Consider the following 22,346-nt stretch of genomic DNA (forward strand, 5'->3'; position numbering starts at 1 on the left):
CACCCCTGCTCTTCTTCGAAAGAGTGCCATGGGACCTTTTATGTCCACATGAGAGAGCAGACGGGGCCTCGGTTTAACATCTCATCTGAAAGACAGCACCTCTGACAGGGCAGCACTCCCTCAGCACTGCACTGGAGTGCCAGCCTAAATTTCTGTGTTCAAGTCTCTCGAGTGGGAGTATGAACACATGACCTTCTGACTCAGAGGCGAGAGTGTTACCAACTGAGCCACAGCTGACAACAGAAACAGGTCATGATACTGGAGACCACTAGTAGGCATAGAGAGCTGTTGCTTAGCCTCATCGAGGCAGTTTCGTTCAATTCTGCCACCTTCTTTTGAATTTGGATCCACATCTTCTGAGTGTTTCACCATGTCAACTATCTGCTGCCAAACTTGTTACACCATTCTTTTCTGTTGAGTCAGCCCTTCAGTGTCAGAGGACAGCCTCCTTTTTGTTCAGTGTGAATTAAAGTGCACCATTAGTGAATTTGGTGATGCATGGGCAAAAAGCTTCTATTGTGCAGGGATTTTGCTGCTCAAACCCCTTCCCTCATTTTGCAGGCAAGAATGCAGCTATGTCAATTACTGATAGCTGTGACCCTGGTGCAAGTGCCCCGTCAAGCAGCTCACTGTGCTGATGGGAATTTGCAGAGAATAGGTAATATATGCAAATCCTGAATATTGGAAGAAAATTGCCATGCAAGTTCAGGCAATGGAAGCACTCACTTTGTACTATTTGCCTCTTTTGAGTATGATCTGGAATCTCCAAGATCTCATTACCTTCTGACGCTGCTTTTACTGCCTCCTTCAATGGTCTAGCCCTCTAACTTATTCCACAACCCGGTTACTCTTTGGTAAAAAAAACTCCCACCTGTCTTCTATTCTTACTTATAGCTTCCTAATTGCTTGAAAAAAGCCAAATACTGCGGATGCTGGAAATCTGAAATAAAAACAGAAAATACTGGAAATACTCAGCAGGTCAGGCAGCATCTGTGGAGAGAGAAACAGAGTTAACGTCAGAGAACAGGTAATTTATGCAAATCCTGAATATTGGAAGCAATGACAAAAGGTCATCAACCTGAAATGTTAACACTGTTTCTCTCTCCACAGATGCTGCCTGAACTGCTGAGTATTTCTAGCATTTTCTGTTTTTATTCATAATTGTTAACTTGTGTTCCTGATATTTGAACCCTTCACTGTAATCAACAATTTATCTGTACCTTTTTTATTGGCAAATCCCTTCATAAACTCAGAAGCTTCAATGAAGTTACCTCATAGTCTCTTTTCTGAAAATAAACCTAGGTCAGCTTCCATAATCTTTCTTCGGAACTTATATACTTGAAACCGGAATTCCTGATAAAGATGGTGGGCAAAATGCCAGACTACATTGTTTTTAGGCTCAGTATGTTGAACAATTTTTGTTTTCTTTAATCCTTTCCGATACCAAAATCTAAATATTAAACAGTCTCCTCTGAACTCATCCAATTTAAATAGCTTTGCGTGCCCAAAGATGCTAATCTAGTCCAACTACAATCAGCCGTTCTTTTCTAGTTATCCCCCTTGAGCCATGATTGATGATCCTCGGGGATTGTTCTTTCTATTTTACATGCTTTTTTCTCATTGTGCAATGGAACAACTTATATTTAGCCATGATGCCTCTGAAACGTATAAGAAAAATCAAGCCAAGACCAAATATAATGGAATGAAGAGATGCTGCGCAGGAGAAGGAAAGCTTAGCAGACACAGTTGGAGAGAGAACTGTGAGGTTGAAGATCAAAAAGCCATCCTGTATTGATATCCATTAATGATATTGGGCTAGAAGATCAAGACGTAGAATCAGTTTGGGTGGAGATAAGAAATAATAAGGGTAAAAAGTCACTGGTGGGAGTGGTCTACATGCCCCCAAACAATAGCCACACTGTAGGACAGAGAATAAATCAAGAAATAATAGAGGCTTGTAAGAAAGGTACGGCTATAATCATGGGAGATTTTAATCTTCATATTGATTGGACAAAGCAAATTGGCAAAGGTAGACTTGAGGAAGAGTTCTTAGAGTGTATACGGGAACAATGTATTTCTTGGAACAATATGTTGTGGAACCAACCAGGGAGAAAACTATTTTAGATCTGGTAATATGTGATGAGGTTGAATTAATTAATGATCTTGAAGTGAAGGATCCTCTTGGGAAGAGTGATCATAGCATGGTAGAATTTCAAATTCAGTTTGAGGGTGAGAAAGCTAGGTCTCAAACTAGTGTCCTGAACTTAAACAAAGGTAATTACAAAGGTATGAAGGCAGACTTGGTTAAAGTAGACTGGGAAAATATATTACAGGGTAAGGCTGTAGAAAAGCAGTGGCAAACATTTAAGGAGATATTTCATAACTCTCAGCAAAGATATCTTCCAGTGAGAAAGAAAGACACCAAGAGAAGGATGAACCACCGTGGCTAACTAAGGAAGTAAAGGACGGTATCAAATTGAAAACAAAAACATACAATGTTGTGAAGTATAGTGAAAGGCCAGAGGATTGGGAAATTTTTAAAAACCAGCAAAGGACGACTAAAAAAATGATAAAGAGAGAGAAGATAGCTTATGAGAGTAAGCTAGCAAGAAATATAAAAACAGACAGTAAGAGCTTCTACAGGCATATAAAAAGGAAGCGAGTAGCTAAAGTAAATGTTGGTCCCCTAGAGGATGAGTCTGGGGAATTAATAATGAGAAACAGGGAAAAGGCGGAGACTTTGAACAAATATTTTGTATTGGCCTTCACGGTAGAAGACACTAAAAACATCCCAATAATGGATAATCAAGGGCTATTGGGGTGGTGGGAGGGGGGGGGGGGGCGGGCAGGGGAACTTAAAACAATAACTATCACTAGAGAGAAAGTACTAGGCCAACTAACGGGACTAAAGGTGGACAAGTCCCCTGGACCCAATGGCCTACATCCTAGAGTCTTAGAAGAGGTGGCTGCAGAGATAATGGCTGCATTGGTTGTAATCTACCAAAATTCCCTAGATTCTGGAGAGGTTCCAGCGGGCTGGGAATCCGCAAATGTAACGCCCATATTTAAGAAAGGAGGGAGACAGAAAGCAGGCAACTATGGACCAGTTAGCCTAACATCAGACATTGGGAAAATGCTAGAATCCATTATTAAGGAAGTGGTAGCAGGACACTTAGAAAATCATAATATAGTCAAGCAGAGTCAGCATGGTTTTATGAAAGGGAAATCATGTTTGACAAATTTGCTGGAGTTCTTTGAGGATGTAACGAGCAGGGTGGATAAAGGGGAACCCATAGATGTCGTGTATTTGGATTTCCAGAAGGCATTCGATAAGGTACCACTTAAAAGGTTACTACACAAGATAAGAGCTCATGGGGTTGGGGGTAATATATTAGCATAGACAGATGATTGGCTAACTAACAGAAACAAACTGTAACTAGTGGGGTGCTGCAGGGATCAGTGCTGGGGCCTCAACTATTTGCAATCTATATTAATGACTTGGATGAAGGGATCGAGTGTAAAGTAGCCAAATTTGCTGATGATACAAAGATAGGCGGGAAAGCAAATTGTGTGGAAGACGCAAAGAATCTCCAAAGGGATATAGATAGGCTAAGTGAGTGGGCAAAATCTGGCAGATGGAGTTTAATGTGGGAAAATGCAAGGTTATCCACTTTGGTAGGAAAAATAATAAAGCAAATTATTATTTAAATGTGGAGAGACTACAAAATGCTGAGGTACAGAGGGATCTGGGGGTCCTTGTACATGAATCACAAAAAGTTGGCATGCAGGTACAGCAAGTAATTAGGAAGGCAAATAGAATGTTGGCCTTCATTGCAAAGGGAATGGAGTATAAAAGTAAGGAAGTCCTGTTACAACTGTACAGGACGTTGCTGAGACCACACCTGGAGTACTGTGTACAGTTTTGGTCTCCTTATTTAAGGAAGGATATACTTGCATTGGAGGCAGTTCAGAAAAGGTTCACAAGGTTGATTCCGGAGATGAAGGGGTTGTCTTATGAAGAAAGGTTGAGCAGGTTGGGCCTATACACATTAGAGTTTAGAAGAATGAGAGGTGATCTTATTGAAACATATAAGACTCTGAAGGGGCTTGACAGGGTAGATGCAGAGAGGATGTTTCCCCTTGTGGGGGAATCTAGAACTAGGGGGCATAATTTCAGAATAAGGGGAAACCCTTTTAAATCAGAAATGAGGAGGATTTTCTTCTCTCAGAGGGTCGTGAATCTTTTGAATTCTCTTCCCCAGAGAGCTGTGGAGGCTGGGTCATTGAATATATTCAAGGTGGAGACAGATTTTTGAACGATAAGGGAGTCAAGGGTTATGGGGAGCGGGCAGGGAAGTGGAGTTGAGGCCAAGATCAGATCAGCCATGATCTTATTGAATGGCGGAGCAGGCTCGAGGGGCCAAATGGCCCACTCCTGCTCCTACGTCTTATGTAAATGGGTATATGTCTATTATTATCAGGCTGCACTAAGCAATGAATTATCAGCCTCAAAAAGATCTGGTTTGAAAGTGCGTAGGATATAGTGGGTTACTCAGGGAAGCAAATTGTAGTGCTTTGAGCCACAAAGCATGGCAGCATAGGCACTACCTCAAATTTGTGAGTGTCAGAAATCATTATTGTTACTTTCTAACCCTCTGAAATTGGCACAGATTGTCTTTCAGGGTAATACACAAATGACCTAAAATTTTTCCCTGACCTAAAATTTTTCCCTCACCTGCAACATACAGTAGTTCAATACTCACAGGATTTATACACTGAGATAAGTCTGTAGAATACTTACTGTTGTTACTGGATACAGCAAAGTTAGTACTGTATACCAGTTTCCAACCCTGTCAATCCCATAAGTAGAGTCGTGCTCGGTGTAAAGTGCACTCATAATTATCTGTTTGCAATGGCCAAGTGGCAGAAGGCTAAATCTATTGTTGTTATGCAGCAATAATCATAGCTCTGTATTTCTGGTGATTCGATCAAACTTTCTTCCAAATGTCTGTTTGGGTCGATGTCTAGTGCTTTTCTTGGCTCTTATGTGGTCTTGCTAAATGAGGGGAGATGAAACAAAAGGGACAATTTAACCCTACCTGTTCGGTGAAAACCAGATGGGCAGGCAGTTAAAATCGACCGGGAGGCGTGCTCGTCAACATCCCGCTCCTTTCCCACTGTCTTCAATTTTAACCTGCTCTGCCGAACAGGCGGCAAGGATACCCACCTGAAACCGGCAGCATTCTTCTTTTAAGTATACAGATCGAGCTCCAATAAAGTTATCGGGGCCTAACTGCTATTTTAACCGGTGTCCTGAGTGGGGAAACTATCGTGGCTTTCCCACTAGCAGGAAGAAGAGTCGAGCCAATGAGAAGCTTTTAAACTTTCCTTTCCTTATGGGGCCAGGAGGATAGAAGTGCTCTTCCGTGCCCCACAAGGAAAGTTCAGGCCTCCTCTGCCCTGGCTCCCCTCCATCCTGATCGCAAGGCCCTCCTGAAACACCCCTCGCGCGACATACCTGAGTGCCAGGGACTGTCACTTCGGTCCTGGCCAGCGGCGTCACGCAGACTGACATTCCACTTCTGCTTGCTGGCTAGCTGCCACTTCCCACAGGTTTCAGGCAGGCAAACTGACCGGACCGGCTCCCCCCCCAGAGTTCAAATCACCTGAGCCTCATGCTGCTGAGGGCAGGGGTTTGGGGGGGGGGGCAGTTTGCATGCATTAAAATTGAGGCTAAAATGGAGATAAATAGCTTGTTGACTGTGCCAGAGCAGCGCAGAGAAGAATCTAAGTCCTATTGATCTTTATTTTTCTCCCCTGAACGCATTGACTCCTCACAGGTATTAGTTACTCTCTACCTTTCCCATGTAGCCATTATTCATGTATGAGCCTTGGCAATAAAGCCCTGATTTTCAGAGGTGTCCTTAGTAACGCAAGGCGGGTCAGAAAATTGTGTGTCTGGCCTCATGCGACCAATTTGCAATGCACCTGGTCTTTCAATGGGAGATTTGGGCCAGTAAATGATCCCTTGCTACTGGCGTGCAAAGGGCTGATTTAACTTAAATAATTCAAATTGTGTTTGAATTGTGCTCACTGATTCTTCTAACTTCAGTGAAGCTCCAGCCACAATGTGCACATCACCCGTATAATTGGGATGCATTGAGAATCTTGACACCTGCTCAAGTAGGCTTCTTCAAGGTAGCTTCACATTGCACCATTAGGAAAAGTCTTTTTTTTGCATTTGTTGATAAATATTGCTGCATTTTGCTCTCTGCATTAGTTGGTTTTGCTGGATAGGGCACTATTTTTGCACATTTTATTTCTGCCAGTACTTTCCTTCATAACGTTTGGTTGCTGCCGTCATTTAAATAACAACGTACAAATTGGTAAGATTGGGAATTCCTTTGGGGATTCCAATAGTGCAGGATGATTCAGATAAGGAAGGCAAGCTGATGCTGGGCCAACAAGTGCATGTCCCATAATAGCTGAAGTGTTTTGCCCGCATCTGTTTGCCTTGGGATCTGCATTTATAGGACCTATTACATTAATCTGGACGTGAAAAGGGGCTGTCATGACTTGCAGAAGAAGAGCCAGGGTCCTGATTGTGCTTTGCTTCAACTTGTTGCTATGCCACACCCAGAAGGGCAGAAAAAGACGGGAAGTAAGCATGGGTAGATCAGCTGCATAATGGTCATAGCTCTTTCTGCACAAGGTATGAGCTGAAGCATTCACAATATATTGGGTGCTGATAGGCTTCAGCTCTGTTTTAGGAACTGAAGAGATATGCGGAGATGAATTTCATTATCGACCTGCAGCTGGTACATCCCCTCCTATTTTCCTATTTCCCAATGCTTCTCCCATATGTCTGCCCAAGAGTTCCAAGTTTTCTTCTTGATTCAGGGTGAGAGACTGGAGGCTGGGGGTTCTCCCACTTGTGACAGTCTGCTGTCATTGATTGATTGTGGGCCACAATCTACTTTAAGAAGAAAATAGAGAGTGAGAAGGCACTTTGACTGCCATCATATGAAATCTAGGCGTGAGCAAGCTTTTGTTACAGGGGATGATAACAGGTGCGCAAAATAACAAATACATATGAGTCATTCATTCCTTCCCTTCTGTGAGTGAAGGAACTCTTACAGAGCAAGGAAAAGCCTGTAGAGATTATCGAGGTACCCTCAATTCTTCTTCTCTAATGGCACGAGATATCTCATTTCTTCCACTGCTTTACATCCAGCAGATTGTGCTCTGGGTTTTTCCTTTAACAAAGCCCCATTTTATGTGGGCTGGTTATGGGCCTGACTCACAACTCCCTACCAGAAGAACCGACTAGATACGCTGGGGGGTTGCTACTCCATTCCAATTGGACACAAGTACCTTGCTGGATATCAAACCAGTGTTCAGAGACTGGAACCCTTGTCTCTGCTCATGGGGCAGTTTGGAGTGGGACTCAAACCCAGAGCCTTCTGACTCAGCAGCAGGAATGCTACCACTGCGCCAAAACTCACTCTTTGGTACCCTATTGAAATGTGAAAGTGCTTATTGTAATGATTTGTTATATGGTGTGATTGGGGTCGATTTTCCCGAAGCTGTCGGGAAGAAGGCGGGACTACAACTTTTGGGTTTTAGTCCCGCCTACATCGACGTCCGGCCAATCCGTGCAATTTTCCCTTGATTGACCTTGATTGACCCCGCCCAGCGGGCTCAGCAGGCCAATTAAGGGTCACCCAGCAACAGGTGATGTCACAGACTGCAATTTCATCTGTCAAGAGTTTTTGACAGATGAAATATCAGTGTTTCACAGCTGTTTGAAGCTTTGAAACACTGACAGTCTGAGTTCTGACATGAGTCCTTCTGCACAGATTCAGTTAGAACTCACATCGGCACTCAAAGCTGAAGGCTGTCACTTTTGACAGATCGCAGCCGTTCAGCTTTAAGTGCCGGGTGAGTGATGGGCTCCCGACGGCTACAGGAAGAAAGGCTGTGAAGGTAAGTACAGGTAAGTTAAAGTTCCTTACACACTTTAGACACACCAAACACACTTACCTTTACACTCATGCACCCATCACTCACCTGAGCGCCAACATCGCGACCCCTCCAACTCCTTCAACCCGACGGCCCACCTGCTCTAACCTGGCGTGGTTTGGAGCTGTCGGGAAACCCACACGAAACCCCTCAAAATAGGGATTAGGTTAAAAACTGCCTGTTAACTACCTATTAACAGGCAGTTAATTGGCACTAATCCCTTCCCGCCTGGGGTCAGTGGATCCCAGTGTGGGGCGGGTACCCGCTGCCTCTGAAAGTTGCGTGGAGTGGGGCTTTGGGCGGGATGGTGTCAGGACCCCCGAAATCGGGATTCCCCCCCCCCACGCGCCTGAAACCCCGCCTGACGGCTCCACGAAAATCAACCCCATTGTCTCTGCTTACCTTGTTTAATCTGGTGAGATCATTGAATTGAGCAGCCATGCAGAAGTTGCTAGAGATTACATTCAATATCAAAGCCACTTCCTTCCACTGGGTATACACCACACCTTTGGTTCACCTCCCGCCCTTGTGCCAAATATCTGCTGCCTCCTCTGCTTTATTTTGAACAATAATCAGAAAACTTGAGGCTATGGGAATCCTAGAAACCTCAGGCATACTTTTTTGCTATCTGCAGTTCAATTCCTTTCTGTCAGAGAATACCTGCCCTGCCTTTTTTTAGCTGCTGCAGCCATTTAAATGCAGCAGTGCCTGATTCTCCTCCCTCTCCCCCATCCCCAAAGGTGAGCCCCCAGTAGAGGGCATAAAAAGTGCTGGGAACTCGAACTTGATATTAAAATGAACCTGGCCTTGGAATATGCGACAGGGCAAGGGCTAGGTCACACCAGCAGGCCAAAGTGCAGTCCTGGTGTACTTCTGGTGCCTTTTGTTAAGCTGGGCCGTTGAATACAAACTTATTTAAAGGATCAGCCTGCAGCTGTAATACCAGCTTTTCAACTGTTTTTTGCAAGGTTTTTTTTTTTGCTAGGGCCAGCTGTGGATAAGGAGCGTTTGTGGCATAGGTTTTGGTAAACCAATTGTTTGCTACCAAGCTACTAAATTGGAGCAGTGGGTATTTCTGTGGGAATTACTCTTTACATTTATGTTATTTGAAAGAGGAGAGGAAAGAAAGTGAAACCTGACACATCAGATTACACCAGAGAAGAATTGCGACCACCTGTGATTATCATCCCAACTGTATAGAGGCAAAAGTCGACTTACATGGACTTTTCAGAGGCCTGTGACATCCAAGAAGTCCTTAGGCCAAATGTGGCCTGTGAGCTTGTTTGATCGAGCCTGCAAAGCTCTTGCCAGTTCCCTTCTTCTTTGCATTTGTCGATGAAGCTGATTTCAGTGTCGACAATACCTGCTTAATGTTCCTAGGCTGGTGTGGTGGATTTTGACTCATCAGGGAGCAGCCCTTATTCAACCCCCAGACCCAGCAATATTGAAGAGTTGAAGCATTCTCTCCCACTCCCTTTAGTGGCCCCAGCCAAATTGCTTTGGTGTTCACTGAGAAAACATCTTCTGAAGTGGGGCTAATAATCTTAAAGATAGCAGAACCTTCCTAAGGATATACTGCAATGTGAAAGAGGGCGAGAGAGATAAATGGAGAGGAGAGGAGAGCAAAGAGAGCACCAGAGGCCAAAGAATTACATAGAATATACACCACAGAAACTGGCCATTCGGCCCAATCAGTCTATGCCGGCGTTTATGCTCCACTCGAGCCTCCTCCTATCCTCCCTCATCTAACTCTATCAGCATAACCCTCTAATCCCTTTTCCCTCATATGCTTATCTAGCCTCCCCTTGAATGTGTCTATACTATTTGCCTCAACTACTCCCTGTAGTAGTGAGTTCCACATTCTCACCACCCTCTGGGTAAAGAAGTTTCTTCTGAATTCCCTATTGGATTTCTTGGTGACTATCTTATATTGATGGCCTCGAGTTTTGCTCTTCCCCACAAGTGGAAACACTCTCTCTGTATCTACTCTATCAAAGCCTTTCATAATTTTATTGACCTCTATTAGGTCACCCCTTAGCCTTCTCTTTTCAAGAGAAAGGAGACCCAGCCTATTGATCCTTTCCTGATAGGTATAACCTCGCATTTCTGGTATCATCATCCTTATAAATCTTCTCTGCACCTCTCCAGTGCCTCTCTATCTTTTTTATAATATGGTGACCAGAACTGCACACAGTACTCCAAGTTTGATCTAACCAAAGTTCGATACAAGTTTAGCATAACTTCACTACTTTTCAATTCTACCCCTCTAGAAATAAACCCTAGTGCTTGGTTTGCTTTTTTATGGCCTTATTAACCTGCATCGCTATTTTTAGTGATTTGTGTATTTGTACTCCCAGATCCCTTTGCTCCTCCACCCCACTTAGATTCTTATTTTCTAAGTAATATGTGACCTCCTTATTTTCTTACTAAAATGTAATGGCCCAGAAATTCGGGTCGGGGGCTTCCCGTGGCTGCAAGCCCCCGACCGGCACTTACCTTGCGTGCCGGCAGTTGAGCTCTGGGCTCCCGTGGAATTCCACTCCGGGGCCTGCTCCAACTCCCGGCGCGCTGTGCTTGTGTGTCCCAGGGGCGTAGTTAGTGCGATGCATCCCCTGGGATCACATGAGCCATGGGCAGCCAATCAGAGGAGGGAAAAGCCCATTCATAAGATTGACAGGAAGACCTGTCTAAACTTATGAATATACAGGCCCCAAAATAACAGTAAACCTTCAACTAATTTTTTTTTTTTAATCACACTTTTTAAATAAACTATAAATTACATTAAATAACTATTTTAAACAATAATTTAAATTTTTGAAAAAAATAATTTTATTAAAAAATGGGGCTAAAAATAAACTTACCTTGCTTTAAAGTATTTAAAAATAATAAACCTGTGGAAAAAATGTTTTAATTTTAATTAATTGACCACTTACCTTTTAAAATGCAGGCCTTACGCCTGTTTTTTACATTTCTAAAATCTAAAGACTTACCCTCACGGAAAAACCTGTAAAAAAAACGTAAGTTCAAAGAGCATGCGCAGACTCCTGCGCACACGCGTTCGACCTCTGAACCCCTTTGTTCAGAGGAACGGAAGTGACGGTTTCCCGCGCATGCGCAGTGCATGCAAGAAACCGGCACTTCCACCGGGTCCACGCGTGAGTACCCCGTGCGTACTCATGCGTTGGGACCCGAATTTCTGGGCCAATAACTCATACTTATCTGGGTTGAAATTCATTTGTCAAAAGGACAGATAGAGAGAGAAAGTAGGACCAGAGGTGAGAGAAAGAGAAGACAGACCAGGAGGATGAAAGAGGGGACAGAGAGCAGAGGCCAGAAGAGGGAGAGAGAAAAAGAGAGTGAGCAGAAGAGGAGAGAGAGAGAGAAAAAGGGGTAAGAAGATAGAGAAAGAATGAAAACAGGAGAAAGAATGAACCAGGCTTTGGGAGGGGGAAGATGAGGATGCGAGCAAAGGAGGTGGAGAATGTGTGAAGGAAAGAAGGGGAAGGATGAGGGGGGAAAGGAGGATCGGGTCCTCGCATTGTGTTGTTTTTTCTGTATCGGGAATCTTGCTTTTTTGTGTATGTGGATTTGGCTTATTTGTGCACAGGAGGTATTGCCTTTTTGTGTATGGGTGCTCGCATTATTGTACAATCGTATGCAGCCCACTCACTGGTTTTGAAACATGTATCAGGGAAATTATGTTTATCAAATTTGCTGGAGTTCTTTGAGGATGTAACAAGCAGGGTGGACAAGGGTGAGCCAGTGGATGTGGTGTATTTGGATTTCCAGAAGGCATTCGATAAGGTGCCACATAAAAGGTTACTGCATAAGATAAGAGCTCACGGAGTTGGGGGTAATATATTAGCATGGATAGAGAATTGGCTAACTAGCAGAAAGCAGAGAGTCGGGATAAATGGGTCATTTTCTGGTTGGCAAACAGTAACTTGTGGGGTGCACAAGGATCAGTGCTGGGGCCCCCAACTATTTATAAATCTACATTAATAACTTGGATGAAGGGATCGAGTGTAATGTAGCCAAGTTTGCGGATGATACAAAGATGGGTGGGAAAGCAAGTTGTGCAGAGGACTCAAAGAATCTGCAAAGGGATATAGACAGGCTAGGTGAGTGGGCAAACATTTGGCAGATGGAGTGTAATGTGGGAAAGTGCGAGGTTATCCACTTTGGCAGGAAAAATAAAAAAGCAAACTATTATTTAAATGGAGAGAGATTACAAAATGCTACAGTTCAGAGGGACCTGAGGGTCCTGGTGCATGAAACACAAAAAGTTAGCATGCAGGTACAACAAGTAATCAAAAAGGCAAATGGAATGTTGGCCTTTATTTCAAGGGGGTTGGAGTATAAAAGCAGGGAAGTCCTGCTATAACTGTACAGGGTATTGGTGCGACCACACCTTGAGTACTGCGTACAGTTTGGTCTCCTTATTTAAGGAAGGATATACTTGCATTGGAGGCAGTTCAGCAATGATTCACTAGGTTAATTCCAGAGATGAGGGGTTTGACTTATGAGGAAAGGTTGAGCAGGCTGGGCCTATACTCATTGGAATTTAGAGAGGTGATCTTATCGAAACATATAAGATACTGAGGGGGCTCGACAGGGTAGATGCAGAGAGGCTGTTTCCCCTCATGGGGAAATCTAGAACTCAGGGGCACAGTCTCAGAATAAAGGGTCGCCCTTTTAGAACTGAGATGAGAAGGAACTTCTTCTCTCAGAGGGTTGTAAATTTGTGGAATTCTCTGCTCCAGAGAGCTGTGGAGGCTGGGTCATTAAATACATTTAAAGTGGAGATAGACAAATTTTTGCAAGATAAGGGAGTGAAGGGTTATGGGGAGCGGGCGGGGAAGTGGCTTTGAGCCCAAGATCAGCCATGATCTTATTGAATGGCGGAGCAGGCTCGAGGGGCCAAGTGACTAATTCCTGCTCCTATTTCTTATGTTCTTCTTATGTTCTTATCAGGCTCGCAGCTCCAAAACGTTGGGCATCCCAGGCATAGGCTAGGGTTCACTCGAGGAGTGGTGATAGAAATGTACTACATGCTGTAGGGCCACACTGCTGTTAAGGCCACTTCAGCCCTGACTTTTTATGCTTCAGTCTCAGCCTAGGCTGCTACAGGCTGCCAAGCAGGCATTATTTACCAAAGTATGCAACTTCATCACTTTCCCCATGGCCAACCATTAACAATATTTTTTCAAATTGCAGGTTTCCCTTAAATGCAAGGCATCATTGATTGCACCCACATAGCATACTCCTGCACACAATAATTGTATTAATTAACTCCATTAATCTACACAGGACCAGGCAGGCCAATGCTTACTTCCCAGGCAGCAGACATGATGCCTTTATTATAAGGAAATCCACCATGCTGCCATCATTTGACCCAGAAAGAAATGTGAAAGATTGGCTCCTAGGGGAGCAAGGCTACTTTCTGCAGCTGTCTAACTCATGACCTCTCTACAGCAGCCATGTACACCTGCCGAGCACGGGTATAATGAGATGCATCCATCTATTATCATCATTGTGCATACTATTGGCATATTAAAGCAGAGTCTCAGATGTCTAAACAGATCAGGGGCTGTACTGTAATACAGCTCGACTAATGCCTCCCATATCAATGCATGTTGTACAACTTTTACAATTCAACAAGGCATCACCAAGGAGTACATGAAAGAGGAAAGCATTTTAGTAAAGGGCATGGAAAGATGTAGATGAGACTATTAATGCATTGTCCATATTTACAACTTAAGAGAAAGCGTCCTGTATTAGAACTTACTAGATGGTTCCTATCTCGTCCCTTCTGCCACTGAAACTCTAGTTTGTGTCTTCATCATCTCAAAGCTCAACTTCTCCAGTGCCTTTCTAACTGGCCTTCCCCATAAACTGTGACAAGTTTCAACTGCCACAGTCCATTTTCTAACCGCACTAAATCCCACATTCCCATCATCTTGTCTGTACTCCTCCAATGGCACTTCTTTCAGTCCACCTCCGGGGCACTGCTCTTCCCTCCTCTTACCTGGAAAAATGCAGGCACTACATTATTGCCAATGACTTCTCTGCATACAATGTCACCTGCGATGTACTCTAGGAGTCCATTCTTAACAATCAACAGACCACACCTTGGTGGCATTATCCAAGGTACACTGGCTCCCTCTGCCCCATCAAGCCGACCAGAGTTTTCTTTGACGGTTCTTTCAATTTCCCATCCTGGTCTCTCCATTCCATTCCTCTTTCCTCATGTTTGGTGTCCATTATATCCCTTTCCTACTTATTGCAAAATGATCTGAGACACCTTCCTGTATATGAGGAGCACTATATAAATGCAAGTTGTTATTACCAGGTTGGGTTCTCCATTACTTTGCTTATCTAGTAATGTCATTGAACCTTTTTCTGCAATGGTTCCAGATATGCTGAGTCATGGAGGTAGCATTCATACCTCCTCCCATTCCCTCTGAGCTGCTCTTCTTCAGGTCTTGCAGCAATCCCTGCCAAAGAGGGTCCCCCTCCTCCGCTGCAAGGAAAATCTCTTGTGCTACCATTGGAGAATATGCCACTTTATTGCCTACTCCACTCCTTCCAGACATTGGCCTAGAAATTGGATAGCCCTGTGCCCATTTTTTCGGGCTCTAAATGGGAGCCTAAGCCTCTAATATGGCGGGCCAGAAGCACACGCTCATTAGGAGCCAGAAGTGCACCGTCTGCCATATTGGTGTTGGCAAGAAAATAGGCATTGAGGGCACATTAGGCTCTTTGCATATTCAAATAAGGAGCCTAATGTCTGATTGAGGCCTCCTCTGCAATATTGGCCAGCTGATTCAGGAAGACCAGGTCTACATGCGGCCTAACAGGCGGTCCTTAAAGGGACTATTGCAGGCTGCAGACAACAAGGTAAGTGTTTAGAATATACTTACCTGAAAATGGAGCTGGGAGGAGCAGGACTATTCCTCCAGGCTCCACATTCAAACCATGTGGACCACTGCTCCTACTACCCTCCATCAGCCCCGATCGCGACCTCGATCTCCCCCAATCGCCACTGCTACCCTCCCCGATCACTGACGACTGCTACCCACCCTCCCAATCACCGTTACACTCCCTCCCGCTCGCCCCGTTTCCTGGTCCCCTTAAGGACTCACCTGAGAACTGTTGCTGCCGCCACTTTGAGTCCTCTGCTCCGGCAAGCTTTCTGGGGATGCCCATTTAGTGTCCACAGCTCGCTGGCTTGATGATAATGAGGCCTGAGGCCCAATATTACAGGCGCCTAGCCATTCAGGAAAGGGATCGATCCCTGCAACCCCATTTTTTGGGTTTTAATTAATTTTAAGGTTATTGTTTCTAACAAAAGCTTTCTGATTTGAAAATTTTCAAAATCACAAACCCTTGATTTTAAAATAATGGAGGAAATTAATAACGTAGTTTGAGAAGGTTTTTTTGTGCAAAATTAGTTAGGAGGACCAAAGGACATGACTAGAAGCTGTAGAAATGCCAGCAGAAGGACTATCATGTTGATGAATTAAGTCTTTGGCCTAAAAATTTGACTGCGACACAAAAGTTGTCGGTGCCACCACGGCAGTGGGTTAACGGCTGCCGAAAATGGTGGCGCCGGTAGGAGTTAAAAATTCGTGCTGGGGACTAAAGATTCTTAGCCCAGAGCTAAACGGACAGTTTACCACCCTCCTGGTGGAGTTAGTCCTGGCATCAGTCCGGAATGTGGCATCCAGAAGCAGTGATGCATCTTCCAACAGCCTCTGGAAGCGAGGATATGATTTTGCTAGGCATTGTGGGATATTAAAAGAGTAATGCCTTCTGAACTGATAAAAATTAAAATGGAGTAAAAAAATGCAGTTTTTAGCCCTTAACATTTGAATAAAATATTCCCAAATGGGAGTCATCAGCTCTTAAAGCTGAATTCCCTTCTGCACCTCAAAAAATGGGAAAAGTGCTTCAGCACTAACACAAATGGCTCAGCAAGCCAGGGAAGGGCACCCAGGGACTCGCACGCAGCACTCCAGCTTTGTGCAGGGGGTCAACACTGCGAGACAGGCCCTCTACCCACAGGGGAGTGCCCTCATTAACAACCAAACCGAGATTAACGAATTCAATATAAAGTATTATGTATTGCCATCCCTGCTCAGAGTATAATTACATTCCTGCATGGACAGTTTAAATTGCCTAATCCTAGTTTCCTTTCTAAGGGAATGTAATAAACAATTTTTGTTGAGTGTCTCAGCCATATTTAGTTATTTGTCTTTTTCACAAAAGAAGACTCTTTCTTGGCAGTAATTTTCTTCTCCTCTGTTGGGTTCTATTCACATTTTGTCAACTTTACCCAATCACTACATCATGTAATTATCTAGTCAATCAACTGCCAAATAGAGTGTGGTCGTATACCAGAGATTGTGTGCGAGATGGTTTATATTCATTTGTGATGATAATAACTTTAATCTCTTGTTATTTTTTTCTCCCCTTTTCTGTGTTTATTTTTAGCTGATCAGTGGCGGTTACATTGTCAGTGCTGAGGCAGTATGGGATCACGTCACAATGGCCGACCGTGAGTTGGCATTCAAAGCGGGGGACGTTATTAAAGTCCTCGATGCCTCTAACAAGGATTGGTGGTGGGGACAGATTGACGATGAAGAAGGCTGGTTTCCGGCCAGTTTTGTGAGGGTAAGTGAAGGAGAAAGAGACATTTTCAATTTACGGTTGATTGCTGCTTTCATGGGAAATTAACCACTACAGTGGCACAAACTCACATTTTGTGAACAGAACTGAAAATTTAAGAGATGAACAGAAAAATACTGCAAATGTTGAAAATGTGAAATAAGAACAGAAAATACTGGAAATATACAGCGGGTCTGTTAACATCTGTAAAGAGAAAAGATTTTATTTCTTTTTAAAAGAAAACATTTTAGATGGAGACCCTTTGTCAGTTCTGATGAAGGGTCTATACACCAAATTTTAGCCTTTCTTTTGTGTTCACAGATGTTGTATCAGATCAGTTTTTATCTCTAAAAGCCAAGGTCTAGCAATAGTGCACCTACATTGTCATGATACAAAACAATGAATGTATCTTAAAACTAAACAAATATTTAGCCTTACCAGTCACCTTCCTGTGGCAGTGTACATGGGCAGTCAAGCCAAAGGCTCTTTATTTATGCTTTACCCTGATGTGCTGTGCACCTGAAATAAATTTATGATGGGTGGTGGATGACAAAGTGTATCTTTCATTGACCAAATGCAGTAATCATTTTGCCATTTAATATATTGTCCAGCAATTAAAAGGGTCAGGCCAGTCAACAGCAATTCTCCACTGATTTGAAGAGTGGAAACAAATTAAGTTGTAGACTACTGCTAAACCTTACTATTAATGCCAATGTAGAGGCTGGTCACATGTGGCTGCTTGTCACTGGATGTGCTGGACAGGCTACCTCTGTGATTTTTTTTGGGTGATGTTGGCTGTTACTAGTGGTGAAAAATGCATTGAATGTAATTCAATGGGGCTGCCACATAAATAGTCCTGAATCTGTGTGACAGCCCCATTTGGACCTGAATCTTTGGGGCTAGATGATGCAAATTAAGTTAACTGCATGCTACATTATTTAATTCCATGCTTTCCAATAACAGTCTGTAGTGTGTGCATCTTGCAAATGGAAGCAAAGCCCAAACAATTTCAATCTTGTAGGTCTCTTACAGATCAATAGATGCAGAACAATAGATCCCTAGAAAGCTACGTTAGGGAACTGTACAAAAGTGTACTATCATGAAGGGGTGGTCTCAGCAGAGGTATTTTACATAGTTGCTGTAGTAGATACTAGGCTGAGTGGATTAACACCAATGTTTCAACTCTGGGATCTGCAGTCAAGTCCAGTCTAGACTGATAGGATAAAAGTCTCTTCTGTATGGATCTTATGTGAAATGAATTTGGGCAATCCAGTTTCTAAGGCATGGGTGTACAGCACAAAACTGCCTATAATAGGTAGCTAAATTGGCAATCTTGCTTACAAAACAAATGGCTAATAGAAATAGAAAATTCTCAGGAGAGGGTGCTCTCTTGGGCTGGAATAATTTGATGGGATAGTTTTATTCTGCAACTAACCATGCTGTGCGAATTAGGGAGTTATACAGCTGTTATATCAGAAGTAGTGGTATTTCAGCATTGTAACAAATTAAATGTTACAGAAAGGATGGTTTACCTATTAATGAAATTTTGAAGCAACTGCTTCAGAAGTTTTCCTATATCAATGAGTATTTAGTGGGGTCCCAGGAGACTTGAAAGCAAATAAATGTTGTGTGGCTCATTGTCGCCATATTTACACACGTATTTAATTTGATTGGACTTACTGTTTGAATACAACCATGGACAAATAATAAAAAATAACATGCTCTAACAGCTGGGACTGGCAAATGTGTTTTACCTCACAAGAGCATAAACGTTCATATGAGAGAAGAGATTGTCTCTCTGTTGGATTTGATTTTCTCTTATAATGCACTGCTCAAGGAATTAAATCCCCCTGTTCTCTGTTTTAATGTAATTGTTAACCCAAAGTCTGAATGGTTAAGCAGTACATTACTAGAGGAAATTAAATCGATGTGTTTCGAATTCTCTGTATTAAACAGAACAAAATATTTCTTTATCAAATTACGCATTTTCTTTTCTTAAAGATAAACATTTTCTTTTGTAGGCCTGAATAGGTTGGATTTCAAAACGTTACAAAAGAGAACCTTTTTTTAAAATTCAGAAAGCAAAGTGAAAGGCCAAGGATCATAGTGCAGGCACCAACAATGTTGAAAACATTGGCCCGGAATTTATGGGGCCGATGACTGCGTACGAACAGCGTACGCTGTGGTGAGTGCTGTGAATGGCCCCGCAAGTTCCAGGTTTCCACATGCGCAAAACCCGGAACTTGCGGGGCCATTCACAGCACGCACCACGGTGTATGCTGTGCTATTTGCCCAACTACTGCCCAGCGAATACCCCCAAAACCTTTACTCCTGGTAAAAGCAGGCGTAAGGCCTTCTTTTACCAGCGTAAGCGTTAAAATAAATGTTAAAATAACATTTTTTAAATGATTTAAACATTCACTTACATTTAAAATTAGCTTAGGTAAATTTTGTCCCATTTAAAAATGATCAGATTTATTTTTCAAAAAATGTAATTTTTATTTTAAATGTTTAATCAAAGGATATTTTAATTAATTTTGAACCTGTGATCATTTATTTTTATTTAAGTGGTGTGAAATTTTATTTATTTGGGGATTTTTATTATGCTTATGGTGATTCCGTACGTAAATAGAATCTCCATAAGCATAATAGGAATCCCCCTTTGTCATTGGTTGGCCTGGCCCACATGATCCCAGGGATGCTTGTGAGCCGCATGCGCCCCGGGATACGTGGGCCTTTACGCAGGCATACGCCTGCAGGCCCAGGACCGCAAGAGTCCGAAGCTCCAGAGACAGCAGGTAAGTACGTAGTTTTCTTTCGGTTCGGAGACGTACGCAGGCGGCAAGCTTCCGACCACAATATCCAGGCCAAAAAAAGAGAATAAGCATAAATCAGGAAGCAGAGTTTAGATGATGCCAAGTTTGAATTTTAAAAGTCTGAAGCTTGTAAAGAATCAATAAGAACATTCTCGCTGCAGATCTTAGCCACTGCAGAAAGTACAGAGTCAATCTGACAAACTGAATGAGAAAAGTTGATACCGGCTCCCTGGGTGTCTGATTAAGACACTAAGTAGCTAAATCTCAAACTTGATTCCCAGTCTGTGTTGAGTTCATTGATCTTGGTAAAGATACTATAATTGGCCTCAATGCCTGGACTATAATTGTGTCCATTTCTTTTGTTACAATTAGTGAATGGTGAGAAATATACTCCCCTTGACTATCCAGAATCCCATGTTAGGTGTGTGGTCAGATCAGACAGCATCTGTGGAAATAGAAACAGAGGTAATCTTTCAGGTCAATGACCTCTTGTCAGGCCATCGACCTGAAACATCACCTCTGTTTCTCTCTCCACAGATGCTGCCTGACCTGCTGAGTATTTCCAGCATTTTCTGTTTATATTTCAGATTTCGAACATTCGCAGTATTTTGCCTTTGTATTAGGAGTGTGCCTGCCTGGCAAGATAGACTTGAGCACAGCTATTAGTCCTTGCAGTCAAATAGCCCACTATAGCCCACTCACAGTCTGGATGTACGCATAAAGAATGGGCACTTTTTTTCAGATGATTCATTGTTGATAAATGGAACTGTACCCCATTGTAAGGACATGCACCTTCGGGAGAAGAGGAGGTATGGGTAGAAAATTAGCAGAAAAAGGGGGAGGAATAAAAAGAAAAATCAATACTCTATTATTGAAAAAGGTTATTACAAGTCGATAGATAAAGTAACAGTGGGGAAATCTAGAACTCAGGGGCATAGTTTCAGAATAAAGGGTCGCCCTTTTAGAACTGTGATGAGGAGGAATTTCTTCTCTCAGAGGATCATAAATCTGTGGAATTCTCTGCCCCAGAGAGCTGTGGAGGCTGAGTTATTAAATACGTTTAAGGTGGAGATAGACAGATTTTTACAAGATAAAGTAGTGAAGGGTTATGGGGAGCGGGCAGGGAAGTGGCTTTGAGCCCAAGATCAGCCATGATCTTACTGAATGGCAGAGCAGGCTCGAGGGGCCAAGTGGCCTATTCCTGCTCCTATTTCTTATGTTCTTATATTCTTAAAAGCATTTGTGATGGTTACAAAAACACATCAAAAATAAAAGCTGCCGTCAATTAAAATGTTACACACTTTAGGAAAGCATTCAAAGTTGCTAACAATTGCTTAAGAGTGTTTTTATGGTCATTCCTTGCTAACAAACTGCCAATTTTTTGTACAGTGCACATCCATGACGGGCTAAAAATAGCTACGGATTTCACCATCTGTAACACAATTCTGTGCATCTTGTTTCTGATCATAAATCTGATTATTTTGATGATATATAAAGCTTTTAAAAATGGAATCATTAAAAATCAGACAGGGTTTTGATTGATGTTACACAAGAAATGTAAGCAAGGAAATGCAGACTAATATGAGTTAATGACACAAGGCAGTTTTGTGAGATCAGTAGACTCCAGTGTAGATAAGCCTGAATTTTGCTGAAGGTATATATTGTAAAGAAAAAGGTGCAGTGTGGAACCTCATGAGGATATCTGTTCATTTTGTAAATTCACTTAAAACTGCCTTATTATCATCTAGAGGTGACCTCCTGCTCACAAAGAACTGATATATATGAATAATAAAAAAGATGAAGAAAACTCATTAAGAGCTTGTTAACCTTCGTGCTTTTCTCAACTGAGACAATTGAAAGAGGGTGAGGTTGTCGAGTCAGACCTGGTGTTAATTTACTCCCAGATGTGAAGCTGCTCAAGGGGGTAATTTTTCTTCTACATATAAAATTAAAGAAAAATTATTTTAGTGAACTGTCATAATAAACCAATGACAATACAGTTAATTCACACACAGAGGAAACCATAGCTCCAAATCTCTGCGGGCGAGTCAGTCATTATCTGCATACTTAACCCCACCTGGCTCTATGGAGTTACAGCTTGACATGATGTACATCAGATGCTGGTGTATTTTCTTTGCTGGGCAAAGCTACACCTTCTGCATAGTATGGCATTTATGTAGCAAATTTCTGCTGGTAACTCACATATTTTAACTATCAGCCACATAAATTGTCATTAACATGCTGACTCACAAAGTCATGCACTTTCACAAATAATGTAAGCACTCACCATGCCTTAACTGTGCACTTATCACAATTTTGTACATTTCTGCTGAGAGTTTAACTTGACTGTAGGCGATATTAGAGGACTATGCAGCTTATCCTGTGGATATGCAATCCAATCCATATGCACAATTCTTTACTCACTCATTGGAGGTGATAGAAATGTTGATCCTAGCAACCTATCCTGATTCCCCTGATGGTAAAGAATTTAGGATACATACACCCACTAATCATGGAGGCTCACCCACTTATTATACCTCAGTAAATGTGAAGCTTAGATTCTTAGACCGTGGCTCCAGATCCAAAATCTGAACTCATTTGGATGGTCCACTCGCTCAAAACATAATATTGATTGTTTCTGTGGTAGTACATTTTGGTAGGAAGAATAAGGAGGCCACATACTCCAAGTGTCTGAATGGGGTAGAGGAACAAAGGGATCTGGGGGTACAGATACACAAATCACAAAGTAGCGACGCAAGTTAATAAGGCCATATAAAAAGCAAAAAAAGCACTAGGGTTTATTTCTAGAGGGATAGAATTGAAAAGCACAGAACCTTT

The 22,346-nt window shown here is 42.6% G+C and overlaps 1 protein-coding gene across 5 annotated transcripts in view; it reads left to right on the top strand.

Moving 5' to 3' along the window:
* arhgef9a (Cdc42 guanine nucleotide exchange factor (GEF) 9a) overlaps positions 1 to 22,346 on the top strand; it is a 327,654-nt gene that overhangs the window by 140,693 nt on the left and 164,615 nt on the right. For all 5 annotated transcript variants that reach the window (XM_085999087.1, XM_085999095.1, XM_085999121.1 and 2 more), the window contains one exon: positions 16,519 to 16,698. In XM_085999087.1, coding sequence (XP_085855213.1) covers positions 16,519 to 16,698 — 180 coding nt within the window. The remainder of the gene's footprint in view (positions 1 to 16,518; positions 16,699 to 22,346) is intronic.

Source organism: Somniosus microcephalus, chromosome 1 (assembly GCF_052327205.1).
Source record: "Somniosus microcephalus isolate GS21.2 chromosome 1, FLI_Smic_1.0, whole genome shotgun sequence".
Classification (NCBI taxonomy): Eukaryota; Metazoa; Chordata; class Chondrichthyes; order Squaliformes; family Somniosidae; genus Somniosus; species Somniosus microcephalus.